The 18753-nt window shown below is 37.2% G+C and overlaps 1 protein-coding gene across 1 annotated transcript in view; it reads left to right on the forward strand.

Moving 5' to 3' along the window:
- HELQ (helicase, POLQ like) overlaps positions 1-18753 on the forward strand; it is a 50206-nt gene that overhangs the window by 18651 nt on the left and 12802 nt on the right. The window contains 6 exon segments of the mRNA XM_021702355.1: positions 1827-2066; positions 4921-5062; positions 5420-5524; positions 13335-13557; positions 15303-15460; positions 16590-16688. Coding sequence (XP_021558030.1) covers positions 1827-2066; positions 4921-5062; positions 5420-5524; positions 13335-13557; positions 15303-15460; positions 16590-16688 — 967 coding nt within the window.

Raw genomic sequence — 18753 nt, forward strand, 5'->3', positions numbered from 1 at the left:
TACCTTTGACTTCTGAGTCAAGAACGACTTTTAAACACCATTTGCCAACAGCTGCCAAAGCTCTAGTCATATCACTTTCCCTCACAATTTCCCCAAAAATGATACCACAGTGCTTTCTTGGTCTAGAATTCAGGCTGGGATCCAACTTACTTCTCCATCCTTATTTCTTTATTCTTCATTCACCTTGCAGCTCATCCAAACTACTTCTCTTTGTTTATGCTTTGAATTTCTCATTTCCGTGCCTTTGATCATGCTTCACCCTCTGCCAGGAAAGGGCTCTTCCCTGCCCCCTTATTGTCACCTCTCTGACCCTCGTTCTTCAAGAGCCAACTCAGATCTCAGTTTCTGCCATGAAACCCTTCCCCGTGTAACCATTTCTTACCCGGTGGTCAGTTATAAGTAGTGTCTCCTTTCTCTAAAATTATATGGTAATTATCCATATTTTCAAATGACATAGGACGTCATTTCTTGAGAAGAGTTCATCCCATACACCCCTTTCATGGCCCCACACGCTGACTGGAAAGTGATAACAGAGTCTGCTCCTCCTTCCTCAGCTGTCATTTCTAATTCTTACACCCATGACTCCTGACCACTCTTCATTGTTCTTCTTTTATCTCCTTGCACCCTGTTTCCAGCTTTTTTTTTTTTAGATTTTTTATTTATTTATTTGACAGAGAGACAGCGAGAGAGGGAACACAAGCAGGGGGAGTGGGAGAGGGAGAAGCAGGCTTCCCGCTGAGCAGGGAACCCAATGTGGAATGTGGGGCTCCATCCCAGGACCCTGGGATCATGACCTGAGCCGAAGGCAGATGCCCAACAACTGAGCCACCCAGGCGGCCCTGTTTCCAGCTTCTTATACAGTTACTGACCTTCTACCATAAACATCAGAGTAATAGAGCCAGAACTCTCTCTTCTTTCCATGAAGCACACTGAAACAACACAGGCTGTGGCTATGACATGTACATCGTAGACTATATTTATTTGCTACTGGTATTCAGAAGGCAGTTATTAGTTGCACTTAGTCTTTCAGTCCTTTCTCTCTTTTCTAAAAGGAATTTAAAATAATAGGTACTTTTTTTTTTTTAAAGATTTTATTTCTTTATTTGACAGATAGAGACACAGTGAGAGAGGGAACACAAGCAGGGGGAGTGGGAAAGGGAGAAGCAGGCTTCCCGCTGAGCAGGGAGCCCAATGCGGGGCTTGATCCCAGCACCCTGGGATCATAACCTGAGCCAAAGGCAGACGCTTAACGACTGAGCCACCCAGGCGCCCCAATAATAGGTACTTTTAAATGCAGAGACATTGTGGGATATCACTGAAGCTTCTAAAATGCTAGTGTTTGGATAGTGTTTTACATAAATACGTATGATTTGATAAATATATTTCCATCTTTAGAAGAAAATTTACGACTTAAAATTTTTTTTAAAGTCGTCAATAAAAATGTATGTTCTAATGAAAAAAAAAAATTGTAACATCTACAGCAGGTGTCTAAACCTAGCATCCATGGATTCACAGGCAGTATAGAAATGCACTTCAGGAAGTCCATGAACTTATAAGCAATGTGTTGTGTTTATGTTATGTTTTTTTTTTTCCTTAGCTTCAATCAGATTTTCGCAGGGCTCTGTGATCCACAAAAAGGTTGAGAGAGTGCCTAATAGTTAATGAAATCAAGAATCAAAATTCTAAGAACATTTCATATACTTATTCATGAAAGTAATATATTTTTTAATAAAGAATGTTTACATGCATCTACTAAAATTAAAACAGTAGGCACTTTGTCACTCTAAGATCGAAGGTTCATATTTCTAACAGATCTTTTTTCCTAGGGAACATCTGAAACACAGGGAGAAAGAAAAACATGAAGTGATTAAGAACTTGAAGAATATCAGCAGTGGCAACTTGTGTCCCGTTTTAAAGCGCACCATCCCTTTTGGCGTTGCTTATCACCATAGTGGTTTAACGAGTGATGAAAGGAAGCTCTTGGAGGAAGCCTATTCCACAGGAGTTCTGTGCCTTTTTACCTGCACATCCACCCTAGCAGCAGGTGTTAATCTACCAGCTCGAAGGTAAGATAGAAGTAGCTTTTGGCCAGGCTCAAAACTTTTTAATTCTTAGCTTGCCAGGAGTTTTGTTGTTTTATTCTTTCTCAGTAGTGGATGAGAATTTATCAGATTTTTTTTCATCATTTGCTGAATTGATTGGTTTGTTTCCTTCATTCTATTTATTTTTTTAAGATTTATTTGTTTGATAGTGGGGGGAGGAGCAGAGCGAGAGGGCGGGTGAGTCTCAAGCAGACTCCTCACTCAACACTGAGCCCAATGCGGGACTCCGTCTCATGATCCTGAGATCACGACCTGAGCCAAAACCAAGAGTCAGCTGCCTAACCAGCCGCGCCACCCAGGTGCCCCTCATTTGTTTCCTTTAATATTTTAATGAAAAATAACTTTAGGGTGCCTTGGTGGCTCAGTCGTTAAGTGTCTGCCTTTGGCTCAGTTCATGATCTCAGGGTCCTGGGATCAAGCCCCTCCTCAGGCTCCTTGCTCAGCGGGAAGCGTGCTTCTCCCTCTCCCACTCCCCCTTGCTTCTGTTCCCTCTCTCGCTGTCTCTCTCTCTGTCAAATAAATAAATAAAATCTTTTTAAAAAAAGAAGACAGAAAAACAACTTGAGTAGATTTCATGGTATTAGAATTCTTTCTTTGGGCCTCTTTCTCTCTCTGGTTTTGATGTTAGGGTTTATTTTTCTAGTTGTAAACAGTTGGCAAGCTTTCTGCCAATTTTTATGATCTGAAAGAGTTTACTTAACATAGGTATTTCCTTGAAAACGTAGAGAACTCATTCATAAAGACTTCTGAGTCTAGTATCTTTTTTCAGAGTAGATCTTTGATTATCTTTTCAGTTATTACCAAAGCTATGGACCTATATAATTGATGTCTGCTCTTTATAATTTTTATTTAAAAATTTGACTTTAAAACTTATGACTTTTTTTTCAAATACATGGGTGATTTTTAAAAATCGTCCTCCACATTAAAAAACACATGTATTTTCTGTTGGGTATGTAGTTTTCTACATCTCCATGAGAGCACAGTTATTAATCGTGTTACCAGCTCCCTTGATTTTCTACTTGTGATTCTTGAATCTGTCAATTTCAGAGTTGTGTTAGTCTCCCACTGTTATTATGGAGTTGTCTTTCTCCTTTTTGCATTTCTAGAAGTTCTTGCTTTGTATTTCAAAACTCTTTAGGTATACAAAGTTTCATTTCAAATATCTTACTGCCGAATCATACCTTTTATCAGTATAACAGGTCCTTGTTTTTCTCACTGAGTGATTTCACTTTGAACACTAGGATTACATTTTCTTTGCCAAGTATACCTTTTCCCATTCTTTTATTTTCATCCTCTGTCATGGATTAAATTTTCCATTTTTCAGACAAAGTTATGTATCTTATTGCCCTTATCCCAGTTGTTACTCTTAATTGTAACAGTTATAATCAAACATGCTTTTCTGCCATTTTAGAATTAATCAGTGACTGTTTGCCCTCCTGAACATAACAAGAGTCGTAGTGCTTGTGGTTTCTCCTGCGGCCTTGTGTATGCTGCAGCTACCTAGAATTTTAGTGCCAGACTTTTAATTTTCTTTCATCTTACAGTCCATAATTATTTAAACCTTCCTGTAAATTATACTTGTTTTCTTTGTTTACCACTGCCTCTTGTATCCCATGTCTTCCTTCTATGATCTACTTTTTTATTTTGCTACCCTTGAGTAATTATTTTTATATTTTTTAAGATTTTATTTATTTATTTGATAGAGTGAGCATGAGCGGGGGCAGGGGCAGAGGGAGAGGAACAAGCAGACTCCGCGCTGAGTGCAGAGCCCAATGTGAGGCTCAGTCCCAGGACCCTGAGATCATGACCTGAACTAAAGTCAGACACTTAACTGATTGAGCCACCCAGGTGCCCCCCAGTTAGAATTTTTGAAAGTTCTTTCTGTTCCCTGTTTCTGTCAGACATTTATTCTGTACATTCTTGCTTTTCTTTTACGCCCTTAGTTTTCCTCAAGTGTAATTTTGGCTGTCTGTTGAGGTTTATAACGGAGTTGGTTGATTGGCAGATAAATGACATAGGTTTCCTCTCACTTTTGAACAGGAAAGCTGGCTACAGCTTTCTATCTACATAAGCAGGATTGAAATTACCATAATTTGAAATTTCCAAAAACAGTTGAAACCTGCAATGTTATATAGCTGACAGTAATATAAATTAATAAATAAATATGCATATGTTGGCGATGCATGGTCCGATTTTTCATTTATGGGGTATAGAATCAGTCTTGGAGACTGTTGCTCTAGTAACAATCAAGCTCTGTAGGTAGGCCAACACGTCCAAAGTGTGGTCCTGGTCATTACTAGTTTTGTGTGTTGAGGTGAGCCACTTAGTTTGTCTGTGCTTCAGTTAGCCCTTTTGTAAAAAATAGGTAAAATAATAAAGAACATTATTACCAAGAATTTTGTAAGAATTACTGATAACGTACATAAAGAATCCAGGACATCACCAGTTCTTGTTAAATAGCAGTTACTTATTATTTTGAGTTAACATGTCATTAAATTTAATATCACATATATAATGGAATTAAGAATTTAAAAAATAGGGGCGCCTGGGTGGCTCAGTCGTTAAGTGTCTGCCTTCGGCTCAGGTCATGATCCCCGGGTCCTGGGATCGAGCCCCGCATCGGGCTCCCTGCTCAGCAGGGAGCCTGCTTCTCCCTCTCCAGCCTGCTTCTCCCTCTCCAGCTCCCTCATGCTTGTGTTCCCTCTCTCACTATCTCTATCAAATAAATAAAATCTTCAAAAAAAAAAAAAAAGAATTTAAAAAATAGATATTATTATAGATGTAGCATCACTTTTAATTAACATTATCAATTCCATAGAGTTATTTTAAGAGCTCCCTATGTTGCTAAGGAATTTTTAAAGAGGAATCAATATAAGCAGATGATTGGCAGAGCTGGCCGTGCTGGAATAGATTCTATTGGGGAGAGTATCCTTATACTGCAAGAAAAAGACAAGCAACAGGTAATCATCTGGTTGTTGGTTTGTTGTTTTATCTTTTTTTGGTCTTTGGTCTAGCCCTTTTATGATATCATCTTTTAAAAATTAATTGTTAATGTTTCCTTCAATATTTTTTCTCCTCTACTATTAGGAATTAGAAAGAATAGTTTGAATATTTCTGTAGTTCAGACAAGCAATGAAAAGTATTTTCCTTATTTATCTTTCTTCCATTTTCATGAGAACACCTGCTAAATTCTTATTTGTCTTTATGTCCTTAACACCCCCTGCTTCCACAAGGTCTATACAGAATATAAAATTTTATATGGAACACTTAATTTTTTTATAACAACACAAAACATAATATTGCTTTAACTTTTGTAGGTATTGGAGTTAATAAGCAGACCACTGGAAAATTGTTATAGCCATCTTGTTCAAGAATTCACCAAGGGAATCCAAACTTTGTTTCTCTCTTTGATTGGTTTGAAGGTATTTTTCATTATTTTTAAATCTTGTTACCATTACCTGAGATAATAGAGATTTAAAAGTTATGAGAACTGTAAGTATGAAAAAAAAAGGCTAACTTCTAATCTAATGTGGAAAAGAATAATCTGACATGATAAATCTGAATATAGATTTCTATGTCCATTTTAATGCTTTGAGTTGTATGAAATATGAAAAATCCACAAATCATAACTGGGTATTATTACAAGTGAGAGACTTTTTGGATACTCTGGAGGATATAAGAAGCTATAAGGGCATAGGTCCTGATGTGGGATAATCCATCTTCTCTGCCCTTGTTAAGAATAAGGTTCACCTGTAGCACTGTGATCATTCTAGGATGTTATAAACATTTGTGAGATCAGTATAGCCTTTATCAGGCAGAAAATTAAAAAAGAAAAAAGCACAGCAGGAAAACACTCTTTTTCTTAGAAATTAGCTCTCTCTTTTAGGATTACTCCTGAGTTAAACTTCCTTTTATGGTTATTCTTTTTTTTTTTTTAAGATTTTTTTATTTATTTTAGAGAGAGAGAGAGAGAGTGCAAGCTGGGGAAGGGGCAGAGGGAGAGAGACTCTCAAGCAGACTCCCCACTGAGCCTGGAGCCCAACGTGGGGCTCGGCTCAGGGCTTGGCTCAGGGCTCGATCCCATGACCTTGAGATCATGATCTAAGCTGAAATCAAGAGTCAGACACTTAGCAACTGAGCCACCCAGGCACCTCTATGGTTATTCTTAAGTAAATTTTAATTTTGTGTCCAAGGTCACTTGGCCATAAAGTAGCAAAGCCAGGGTTTGAATTTGTTGTTCCACTACAAAACCAGTGCTCTTAACCTATCATGCACTACCTTCATTAACCCAACCAGTTTACATGAAAATACAAAAGGTAATTAATAAATAAAAAATACCATAAAATAAGTTGTAGATAAGTAGAGGGAAAGAATAAGTCATTTCAGGTACTTAACATAGAATTAATGATGAGAAAGCTGAAGAAAGTCAACAGACTAGATTCTATAGCTCTAGAGGAGGGCTGCATATCATGAAGAGTTGAAAGTTGGGTGGGAAAAGTTAGGCCCAGACTGTGTGCTGTAAATTGGGGAAAATGGGAGAGCATGCTAAAGTAGTAGACTATAGAGTTGCGACACTGTCACTTATCAGTGGAGAATTAGTGATGTGTGGTGGTTGAGAGTAAAGGCTCTGATATCACGCATACCTGTGTCCCAGTCCCAACTCTGTCTCTTAATACTCTGCGTAAGTTATTAGCTCTCTCTTAAATCTCACTCACTTGCCTTATCTGTAAAATGGAGATAATAGTATGCAGAAGTATTGCAAGACTGTTTAGAAGCAATTGTAGTAGTCCATGTATAATGTAATAAAGACCTGCATTAGGAGGGTTGCCAAGGAATTAGTAAAGGAGGGAGAGCTCATGAAGATCATCAAGTCCTCTATTACATTTATATATTAGATAAGGTAACAGACTCAGAGAATTGGTGAGTAGTCTAAGATCATTCAGTGAGTTATGGTTTAGATGGGACTATAATTTAGGTTCCTGCCTTGCTGGCCCATACTCTTTCCAGTGTACCATTGTATGTGTGGACTATTCCTCAACTGCGCATGGAATATTTCACCAACATAGACCATAGACCATATTCTGAGACCATAGACAAGTCTCAATACATTTAAAAGGATTGAACTCAAATATGGTATGGTGTCTAATGGAAACAATTATAGTATACCAGCAGTAATAGAAGGATATCAGGGAATTATCCAAATATTTGGAAATTAAATAGCGTACTTTGACCAAAGGTCAAAGTAGAAATTACAAAGGATATTAGAAATATTTTGAATGGAATGAAAATGAAAACAGAGATATCAGAATTACTGGCATGAAGCCAAAGAAGTGCTTAAAAGGACATTTATAGCTTTAAATACTTATTAGAATACAAGAAAGATCCAGATTCACTAGTCTAACTTTTACTTTAGGAACCAGGGTGAGGGGGACTTAAAGTAGAAAGAAGGAAATAATACAAGTAAAAACAGAAATGAAAAAAACGTAGACAAGAGAAAAATATAATGAAACTGCAAGCTAGTTCTTTGAAAAGATCAGTAAGATTATTGACAGATTTGATCAGAGGGGAAAGAGAAAATACATCAATTACCATACCATCAGGAATGAAAGGAGGGTCATCACTAAAGATCCTAGAGATATTAAAGGGATAGTAAGGAATAATCCTTGAATAACTGTATCCTTGAATGCTGAAAAATTCAACTACTTAGATGAAATGGGGAAAATTCTTGAAAGACATAATTTCCAAAATTGACTGAAGAAGAAGTAGAAAGTCTAGTCCTAGATCTATTAAAGAAATTGAATTTATGGGGCACCTGGGTGGCTCAGCCGGTTGAGTGTCTGCCTTTAGCTCGGGTCATGATCCCAGGATCGAGCTGCATCGGGCTCTCTGCTCAGTGCTGTCTTTCTCTCTCTCAAATAAATAAATAAATAAATCTTTAAAAAAAAGAAAGAGATTGAATTTATAACCTAAAACTTCCCACAAAGAAAACTCCAGGCCCACCGACTTCACTGGTGAACTCTGTCAAACATTTAAGGAAGAAATAATACCAATCATACACATATTCTTCCAGAAAGTAGAGGAAGAGGGAATACTGCTCATCTCATGAGACCAGCATTATTCTGATACCAAAATCAGACAAAGATATTACAAGAAGAGAAAACTACAGGCCAGTATCTGTGGTAAAAATAGATATAAAAGTCCTTATCAAAATATTAGTAATCCAGCAATACAATCAGAGTTTATGCCAGTAATGCAAAGTTAATTTAACATTCAAAATTCAATGTTACTATTTATTTGACAGAATTCAACAGCCATTCATGATAAAAACTCAGCAAACTAGGAGTAGAAGAGAATGTCTTCAACCTGATAAAGGGTGTTTATTTAAAAAAAAAAAAAAAAAGGGGCGCCTGGGTGGCTCAGTTGGTTAAGCGACTGCCTTCGGCTCAGGTCATGATCCCAGGGTCCTGGGATGGAGTCCCACATCGGGCTCCCGGCTCAGCGGGGAGCCTGCTTCTCCCTCTGACCCTCTCCTCTCTCATGCTGTTTCTCTCTCGCTCGCTCTCCAATAAATAAATAAATAAAATCTTTAAAAAAAAAAAAATTAAAAAAAAAAAAAGCACTACAGGTAACATCACACTTAATGGTCAAAGACTACATGTTTTTCTGTCTAAGATCAGGAAAAGAAAGGAGGTCTGCTCTCACCCTACTTTTCAGCATATATTGGAAATCATAGCCAGTACAAGACAGGAAGAAAAATGAGGGCATATAGATTAGAAAGGAAGAAGTAAACTGTCTTATTTGCTAATATTAGGTTCAAGAAAAATCCAAAGGAATGTAGAAAAAAACTAGAGTGTAATCAGCAATGTCATAGGATACAGGGTCAATGTACAAAACTCAGTTGTATCTGTATACTCACTACAAATAATATACTCACTACAAATAATTGGAAAAACAACTCCACAGTAGCATCAAAAAATATGCAATACTTAGGGGTAAATTTAACTAATATGTGTCAGATCTATACACTGAAAACTGTAAAACTGTTGAGAAAAATTAAAGGAGACCTAAATAGATGGAGAGAGGTACCATGTTCAGGAATTAGAACACTCAGTTTTGGCCAGATGTTACTTACCAAATTGGTCTATGAATTTAATGCAATCCCAGTCAAAATCTCAACAGGCTTGTTTGTGGAAATTGAAGGCTGATAGAATTTATTTGGAAATGCAAAGGAGTAGAATAGCCAGAATTAATTTTGTGAAAATATAACAGAGTGTTCATCCTACTTCAAGACTTACTGTAAGGCTACAGTAATCAAGACAGTGTGGGGATATTGGCACAAGGATCATATAAACCAACAGATCAGTAAGTCCAGAATTAGGCCCACACATATATGACCAATTTAAAAAAATAATAATTATCTCTACACTCAACATGGGGCTCGAACTCAGGATCCCGAGATCATGCTCCACCAGCTGAGCCAGCCAGGTATCCCTATATATGATCAATTTTTAACAAAAGATATCAAGATATTTAAATGGACAAAAGATAGTTTTTTTCAATAAATGGTGCTGGAATAACTAGATAGCTATATAGAACAACAACAAAAAATTAACCTGTGCTCTTACCTCACTCTAATTTTGTCCAAAATAATTAATTCAAAATGGACCATAGACCTAAACTTAAAAGCTAAAATATAACTTCTAGAAGAACATATGGGGAAAATTTTTTGTTACCTTGGGTAAAGATTTCTTATGTGGCAAACAGAAAACATAAACCATGAAGAGAAAAATCAATCAAATAGACTTCATCATAATTTTAAAAATTATCTTCAAAAGACATTGCTAAAAAAGTGAGAAGGCATGAAGGAAATATTCCTAATACATACATCTGACAAACATGTAGATGAGTTAGGACTCAGCAAAAGGTAGTGGAATTGGGAGGGAGTTGGGACTTCACTTAAGACGGGAGCACTCAGGTAACAGGGAGACTGGGAGAACTGACTTGGCCACAGGGGTGTGGTTTTATGGGCCTGGCAGTGCAAGATCTACGGAGCACAACAGTTGCGTTTAGATTCTGTTTTAACCGTTGAAGTACAGCAGCGAGAAGTCCAGGCAGCAGCTGGTGCAGGAGATTAGCAGGTAGGCAGCTGTTGTTCCAAGCTGCCCATAGGAGGCAGAACTCAAGAAACTGGACCCAGCCATGAGAAGGCCAGGCCATCAGGGTTCCTCTCTCACCTTGGGATAAGGGCTTATAACGGGGCTCTAGCTGTGGAAGAAGGCTGGAACTCTAGACACAGTGGAGAGCAGGAAGACCTTTAGAGTTGGAATTGAAGCTCCAGTCAAGTCCTCTGGACAGGAACAAGCAGGTGGAAGAGAGGGGAGAAGCAAGAAGGGCAGGGTCTGTGACTTGGGCAGTGAGGTCGGGGGCAGGAGGATACAGATGAGCACCCCTGGAGATACTAAGTCCCTGCTTTGGTGGAAGAGAAGGAAACTCCAGGAATTAATGAGAGGACATAACAGTGTTTGGGCCATAAGATTCAGGGAGCCTCCAGTTATCATGTATTTATCACAACCATATTTCCGACACCCTGTGAGACACTTTATGTGTTTTATCTCTGATCCTTGCATACCTTCAAATTAAGTAATGTAACTCCCTTTTACAGAAAAAGAATCGGAGGCAAAGAGAGGCAGGTTCTGTAGGCTGCTTGCAATCTTATCCCCATACCTGCACACTGGGGTCAGCAATGCTCCCGCAGTCTCCTGTCTGGGTCAGTGTGATTGTCCCCTAACTGGTCTGACTGCCTTGCAGCCATTCTGCTGTGCCTTCCCACATCCCCTCCAAATAATTGTTCACACAGATTGATCTTGTCAAAATGTAAACTCAGAATGTGCTACCTGCTTAAAATTTGTCAGTGGTGTTTCCCATTGCTTTTAGGATTTAGGAAGCCCAAATTCCTTGTCATGGTCTACCATGGTAGATTTGGCCTCTGCCTGTCTCCATCCTCTCTCACCAGCCTCCTTGCACTCTGCACTCCAGGAGAGCCGAGAGCCTTCTCAGTTCTCAAATATGTGATGCCCCCTCCCATCCCAGTGCTCACTAAGCCTGGGACTAGCCCATCTTCCCCACCGCATCTCTCTACTCACCTTCACCCACTCACCCTTGAGGCTTCACTTAATCATCGCTCCTCAGGGAAGCCTCCCTGTGCCTCTGAGTCCAGTCAGGTTATTGTATGCTTTATAGAACCACATTGCTTTAGTAGAACCTATCAGTTTGTAATCATATTCTGGTTAGTGCAGTGATTCCCCACAGGAATGTAAGCCCTGTGCAAGCAGAGTCCACATTTATTTTTATTTGTCCCTGAATCCCAGGGCCTAACACAATGCCTGGCATGTGGTTGGTGCTCTCTAAATACTTGAATGAACGAATGAATTGATTTTGGAGTCGGGCATGGGTGAACCTGAAGGTTGGGGCAACAGTGGAGAATCCAGCTTTGAGAAGCTGTGGAGGCCAGAGGCAGAGCCTGGACCAGTGGGTCTAAATCACTATGTCTGTAAATTTTTCACAGAGGGATAGAAAGATAACAGGATGGTAGTTAGAAGGATCAAGTAAAGGATTTTTTTTTATATCCCCAATGTTAACTGTAATCAACCAAGTAGAAAACAATACAGCAACTAAGTTCATGGATAATCTACAAACTGAGTATCAGTCTTGAATATCTTACAACTACAATTTTGGCCTAACTGAATATTACATTAAGAATGAGTTTTGGGGCCTCTGGGTGCCTCTGGATCTCGGCTCAGGTCATGATCTCAGTCATGAGATCAAGCCCATTATTGGACTCCACACTGAGTGTGGAGCCTGCTTAAGATTCTCTCCCTCTCCCTCTGCTCCACCCCCTGCTCTTGTGCTCTCTCTTAAAAATAATAATAATAAATAAATATTAGAACATTTCCAAAAAAGTGAGTTTTATTAAAAGGAGGAATAACAATAGGAAATGTCTATGCCTCATTATATTTTTTGTTAACCCTTATATCGGTTTATTATCAAATAACCACTTAAGTTTTCCAGTTGAAAATATCATCAGAGGGGCACCTGGGTGGCTCAGTCGTTAAGCGTCTGCCTTCGACTCAGGTCATGATCCCAGGGTCCTGGGATCGAGCCCCGCATCGGGCTCCCTGCTCGGCAGGAAGCCTGCTTCTCCCTCTCCCACTCCCCCTGCTTGTGTTCCCTTTCTCTTGCTGTGTCTCTCTCTGTCAAATAAATAAATAAAATCTTAAAAAAAAAAAAGGAAATATCAAAATTGTAAGAGAGAAATATGCTTATTGATTGACTGTATTTTAATATAACATGCTGATTTCATTGAAATAGGCTAATACAAAATTCTAATTCAGCATCAACTCTACATCTGAATACCAAATGGAGGGTTAAGTATTACTTAGGATTGCCATTATAGGTTTTTGGGTTTTTTTTAAGATTTTGTTTATTTGACAGAGAGAGAGATAGTGAGAGCAGGGGGAGTGGGAGAGGGAGAAGCAGGCTTCCCGCTGAGCAGGGAGCCCGACACGGGGGCTCAATGCCCAGGCTCAAATCCAGGACCCTGGGATCATGACATGAGCCGGATCCTTAACAACTGAACCACCCAGGTGCCCCACCATTATAGGTTTTAAATAGTGACTAAGAGGGGGAGAGAGAAGGCAGCAAAAGAACAGGAATGAGAGAGACAAAAAGAGAAGAAGACTGCTATTTATTTCTAGGTGATATGCGGGAAATACTGCCTGATCTTATTTCAGTGGAGACTTTCAGTTGTGTTTTGTGTGTGCGTGTGTGTGTGTGTGTGTTTTATTACCATTTTTATTGCTAAGGAATGCTTTCACAGGTGGATGGAAAGGGGTGAAGGGAGGATTTCTGAAGGAGGCTGAGTGGGAATTAGTGATAATTGGAATGTAAACAGAGAGCACAGCTTTGGAGATACTGTGAAAAATTATTCAAAAATCTGAGGATTTTTTGAGTGAAAAATATGTAGATGTTTTCATAAAAAGTATGAATATGATAACTTCTTTAAATGGTTTCTTGTTAATTTTTAAATGTCCCTATAAAATTATCTTTATATATGTGAGTTTGTCAATTTTATACTAATTTATTTCAATAGCTTTGAGGTATAGAGGTAAACGTGCATTCAAAATGATGCCTTAATTAAGGAAAATGCTCCAATGATGTCCTGAATTGTTTCAGATTGCAACAAATCTTGATGACATATATCACTTTATGTGTGGTACATTTTTTGGTGTTCAGCAAAAGATTTTGTTGAAAGAAAAAAGTCTGTGGGAAATAACTGTGGAATCACTTAGATACCTGACAGAAAAAGGACTTCTACAAAAAGACACTATTAATAAGTCTGAAGAAGAGATCCAGTATAGTTTTCATATTACAAAACTGGGACGAGCTTCTTTTAAGGGTAAGAGTTTACCTAAGTTACTGAGGAAGTGTGCTGGGAAAAAAATGGAAATTAGATCATTCTCTTTCTTTAAACTGGAACTGTAGTTTCATATTAATAACATTAATCTTAAAAGCTATTAGAGTACTTTAGCTTTTAAAAGTTGAAAAATGGGGACGCCTGGCTGGCTCAGTCAATAGAGCATGAGACTCATCTTGGGGTCGTGGGTTCAAGTCCCATTTCGCATGTAGAAACTACTTGAAAAAAAAAATTCTTTTTTAGTAAATAAAAAGTTGAAAAAATGTTGGGTTTTTGGTTTGGTTTTTGTTTTTGTTTTTTTAGAGAGGGAGGGGGAGGGGCAGAAAGAGAGGGAATCTTAAGCAGGCTCCACACCCACCATAAGTCCAACTTGTGGCTTGATCTCACAGCCCTGAGATCATGACCTGAGCTGAAATCAAGAGTTGAACACTTAACCAACTGAGCCAGCCAGGCACCCTGAAAAATATTTTTAATTAAAGTAATTTAGGATATTGCAGAAATATTTGGGAAAAAAGATGGTCATCCCCCTTCACACACCCCTCCCCTAGCAATCATACAAATCTTAATATCTTACCAAGAATAACAATTTGGTGTATGTCTTTTCAGGCATTTTATGTACATTTCATTTCAATGCATAATACATACTTGTATACAAGTTTAAGATTTTTTAAGCTTTTGTTTTTAAATAAACAATCATTTGTATTGTTCCAGAACTTGCTTTTTTTGCTTAATATCTTAAAAATTGTTCCATGACAGTGAAGTTTTTTCTTAATGGCCAATCATAATTTACTTAATGAAAAATAATACATGTGTGTTGTTTAAAAAAAAAAAACCTTAGATCTCAGAATGATGTAAAGGAAAATCCCATTCTCCTGTCCCATTTCCACTCTCCCAGGGGCAACCACTGTTAACAATTTGATGTGTATCCTTCCATATATATTATTATGTATTTAGATAAATATGTATATGTATATTATATATGTATATGTGTATATGCATATTTGCAAGTATACGTGTACAAATTTATACACATACGTTCATACACATTTATATATGTTATTTTATAGTTTATTTTTTAAGATGAAATCACAGTTGTAAGTATTTTTTGGCAGCTTGCTTTTCTCACTTAAAATATTAGGAGCATCTTAACATGTCAGTCCCTTTAATCTACCTCATTTTTCTTTTACTACTATAATCACCCATGGTCTGGATACTGTAATTTAATTAACCATTCCCCTATTGATGGACATTTGTACTGTGGTTTTTTTTTTATTTTTCTCAATTATAAACAAAGCTGCAATGGGCATCTCTATTTATGTGTTTTTGGGTGTGTGTGGAAATGTTTCTCTTAGATTTCCAAAAACAGAGTATTTGGGTCAGAAGGTACGTACTTATTAAATGTTGATGTATACTATCAAAATGACCTCCAAAATAGTTGTGCTAAAATACATAAGAAAAGATTTTGGTGGGAGGATGGGTGAAATAGGTAAAGGGGATTAAGAGTACACTCATCATAATGAACACTCGGTAATGTACAGAATTGTTGAATCACTGTATTGTACACCTGAAACTAATATAACAATGTATGTTAACTATAAAGTAGTTAAAAAAAATTTAAGAGATTTTGAAGACTTTTTGCTATGTTTAGGTATAAACAAGACCTTTTTAAGATACCTTTTTCCCCCTTTGGTAATTATGAAAGATGAAATATTTGATCTTTCTTTTAGGAACTATAGATTTGGCTTATTGTGACATTCTGTACAGAGACTTGAAGAAAGGTCTCGAAGGACTTGTGCTCGAAAGCCTTCTTCACCTAATTTACCTAACAACTCCCTATGATATGGCTTCTCAGTGTGTCCCTGACTGGATGATATACTTCAGGCAGGTGAGAATATAAGGTTCTTCAATATAGGATATTTTATTTATTAATGATGATGTAATTTTTGTCGAATGATTATTCACTTTTTTTCTCTACTAAATATATTTGAAATTGGGCCTTTCATGTTTCGGTTTTTAAAATAGTTATATGGCAATAGCATTTTCAGTTTGTTTAACTTAAATATTACTTTCCTATTAAATATAAACATGTTCATTATCGAAAAAATAAAGAAAGGTGCAGAAAAGAAAAGAGGATCATCCCTGGTCCCATTCCCCAAAGATAGTTACTGTTACGGTTTGGTGACCACTCCATTTTATGTTGCCTAGAATGTGAAGAAGCGGTTTTTTTTTTTTTGAGATTTTTAATTACATGAAAGCTCTATCAGAGCCAAGCATGATGACTAAACCTAGTGATGTTAATACCTGAGAAGAAATGTCAGTTTTATCACCAACAGGAAGGTACAGCTGGTCCTACTTGTTACAAAACCAGGTGGTAGAGTATAGTCTATTATGATTTTACTATGAGCAGGGCAGATACATGAACACATGTTAGGCAGAAGCAGTATGGAGCTCTTAATTGCAGGAAGTTAACTTTCTTTTTAATGTCATCTTTTAAAATTGTAACTTAAGTTTTTAAGTGGTACTATATAATGCAGTTACTGTCAAAAGCTTTCCCTCTTCTTCCTACCCACCAGACGTCTCAATATTAAACATAACCACAAAGTCCATGGAAACCATAGTCCATAGTCACAGTGCTTGTGACCGTACCTTTAAGTATTCTACTAAAATATGTTGTATTTTAATAATACATTTTTAAGCCATGAAAATGTGATATCACAGGAAATACTGGATTTGGTTCAAATGGCAAATTTTTAAAAGTTACAATTTGAGGGGCACCTGGGTGGCTCAGTCAGTTAAGTGTCTTACTCTTGATTTCAGCTCAGGTCATGATCTCAGTCAGGGTCGTGAGATCGAGCCCTGTGTTGGGCTCCACACTCAGCAGGGAGTCTACTTGAGATTTTCTCTCCCTTTCCCTCTGCCCCCCTACATGCTCACTCTCTCTCAAATAAATGAATAAATATTTTTTTTAAAGTTACAATTTGATTTTTCTCTATGTTTACTCTTTTTAAATGTAGTTTAGCCAGCTCAGTCCAGCAGAACAAAATGTAGCTGCTCTTCTTGGAGTCTCTGAAAACTTTATTGGGAAGAAAGCATCAGGTCAAGCTATAAAAAAGGTACCATAGTCTTTTTCTCTTCCTAAATAAGTTGATTTAGCAAAATTCATGCTGTTGTATCATCTCTTTTGTTGATTTGATCTTTTTGTTTTGTATTTTTTTCTTTAAGTTAATATAATTCCCATTTTACCATTTAAAACATGTGAGGACCAGAAATTTGGGCATTTTTTTTAAAACAGTATTTTTGGTTGGTGTGATGGCCTTTTTTTTGTATGTGTAACTTTGCATTTCTGAAACACTCTGTCATGCACGTATAAGCTTCTTAATCATAGGAGAAGGTAAACCTTATTAATCAATTTTTCTTAGGCTACTTATGGCTTACATTATAAAAATTATAAAATTTTGGACGCCTGGGTGGCTCAGATGGTTAAGCGTCTGCCTTCGGCTCAGGTCATGATCCCAGGGTCCTGGGATCGAGTTCCACATAGGGCTCCCTGCTCCTTGGGAGCCTGCTTCTCCCTCTGCCTCTCTCTCTCTCTGTCTTTCATGAATAAATAAATAAAATCTTAAAATAAATAAATTAATTAAATAAAGTAAAATAAAAATTGTAAAATTTTATAAAATGTTTTTATGATAGTATATAATCCTGAAATAAGTTTAGTTCAAGGGAGAAAAATGTATTTTCTAGAACCTTTTTTTTTTTTAAGTAATTTCTACACCTCATGTGGGGCTCGAATTCATGACTCCAAGATCAAGAGTCACATGCTCCTCTGACTGAGCCAGCCAGGTGTGCCACCCTCCATACCTAGAAACTTTTTATTAGGCATTCTACTTGGTGTCAGAGATTCTAAGATAGGGTGGGTTTGAGGTTTTCATTGTTGTTTGTTGTTCTTAAAGAACCCCCAATCTAGTTAGTACTTGAACTACATAAAGCTGTAAAAGTTTGAAGTTGATAAATTAATACTTTTTTGTGTAATATTCTTATGGTGTTTTGAAGTTTAGTCAACAAATATGAAGCAAGTGTCTAATACACTAACTTTAAGAGGAATGGAAATAGGGGAGCCTGAGTGGCTCAGTTGGTTAAGTGTCTGCCTTCGGCTCAGGTCATGATCCCTGGGTCCTGAGACTGAGCTCCATGTCAGGATCCCTGCTCAGCGGGGAGCCTGCTTCTCCCTCATCCTCTGCACCCCCCCCACTTGTGCTCTCTCTGTCTCTCTCTCTCTCAAATAAATAAAACCTTTAAGAAAAAGAAAAATGGAAATAATTTTTTGGCAAACATTCCTTCAAATTCCTTAAGTTAATACCATTTTCTACCTTATAATACACTTTTTTTCATTTTTCATTTTGTTGGTAATCCAATCTTTATTGAAACCTAATTATCTTACCTGCCATTTCCCCCATATCTTTAAATTTACATAAATATTACTAATTTCATTTTGAAAAGTGAAAGATGGTGTTTACTCACATTTGAATTGAATGATGCCCTGTCCTATGTACTGCTATATCATAAAATTATAAATGTCTCTTTAGTAGTTCAGTGTTCATGTTATCACAATATTTTGATTGGGTCTTTTACCTCAGAAATACCTATGTTGTTTAGACATTCAAAATGTTAAATAAAAATATATCTTAAAACAAACCTTTTATATACAACTTTAAAATAGAAAATAAAAAAAAGGGCGCCTGGGTGGCTCAGATGGTTAAGCGTCTGCCTTCAGCTCAGGTCATGATCTCAGGGTCCTGGGATCAAGTCCCACATCAGGCTCCTTGCTTAGCGGGGAGCCTGCTTCTCCCTCTGCCTGCCACTCCCCCTGCTTGTACTCTCCCTTTCTCTCTCTCTTTCTCTCTCTCTGTCAAATAAATAAATAAAATCTTGAAAAAAGAAAAAAAGAAAATAAAAACAAAATCATGTTAATTTGGAACTCATTACCAAATAATAAACATTTCAAAATCTTTTTAGAATAATGCATCTTTTTAAACTTGAATCAGAATTTATTTTTGTTAATGAAATATAGTCAATAAATGTTCAGTTGTTTTAAATTCTAGAGAACATGATATTTACTTAAAATCAAGTTTATTTCTCTACATTGAAAAAGACACTCCCATTTTTCTTTAAATATTTCTT

Source organism: Neomonachus schauinslandi, chromosome 2 (assembly GCF_002201575.2).
Source record: "Neomonachus schauinslandi chromosome 2, ASM220157v2, whole genome shotgun sequence".
NCBI classification, from domain to species: Eukaryota; Metazoa; Chordata; class Mammalia; order Carnivora; family Phocidae; genus Neomonachus; species Neomonachus schauinslandi.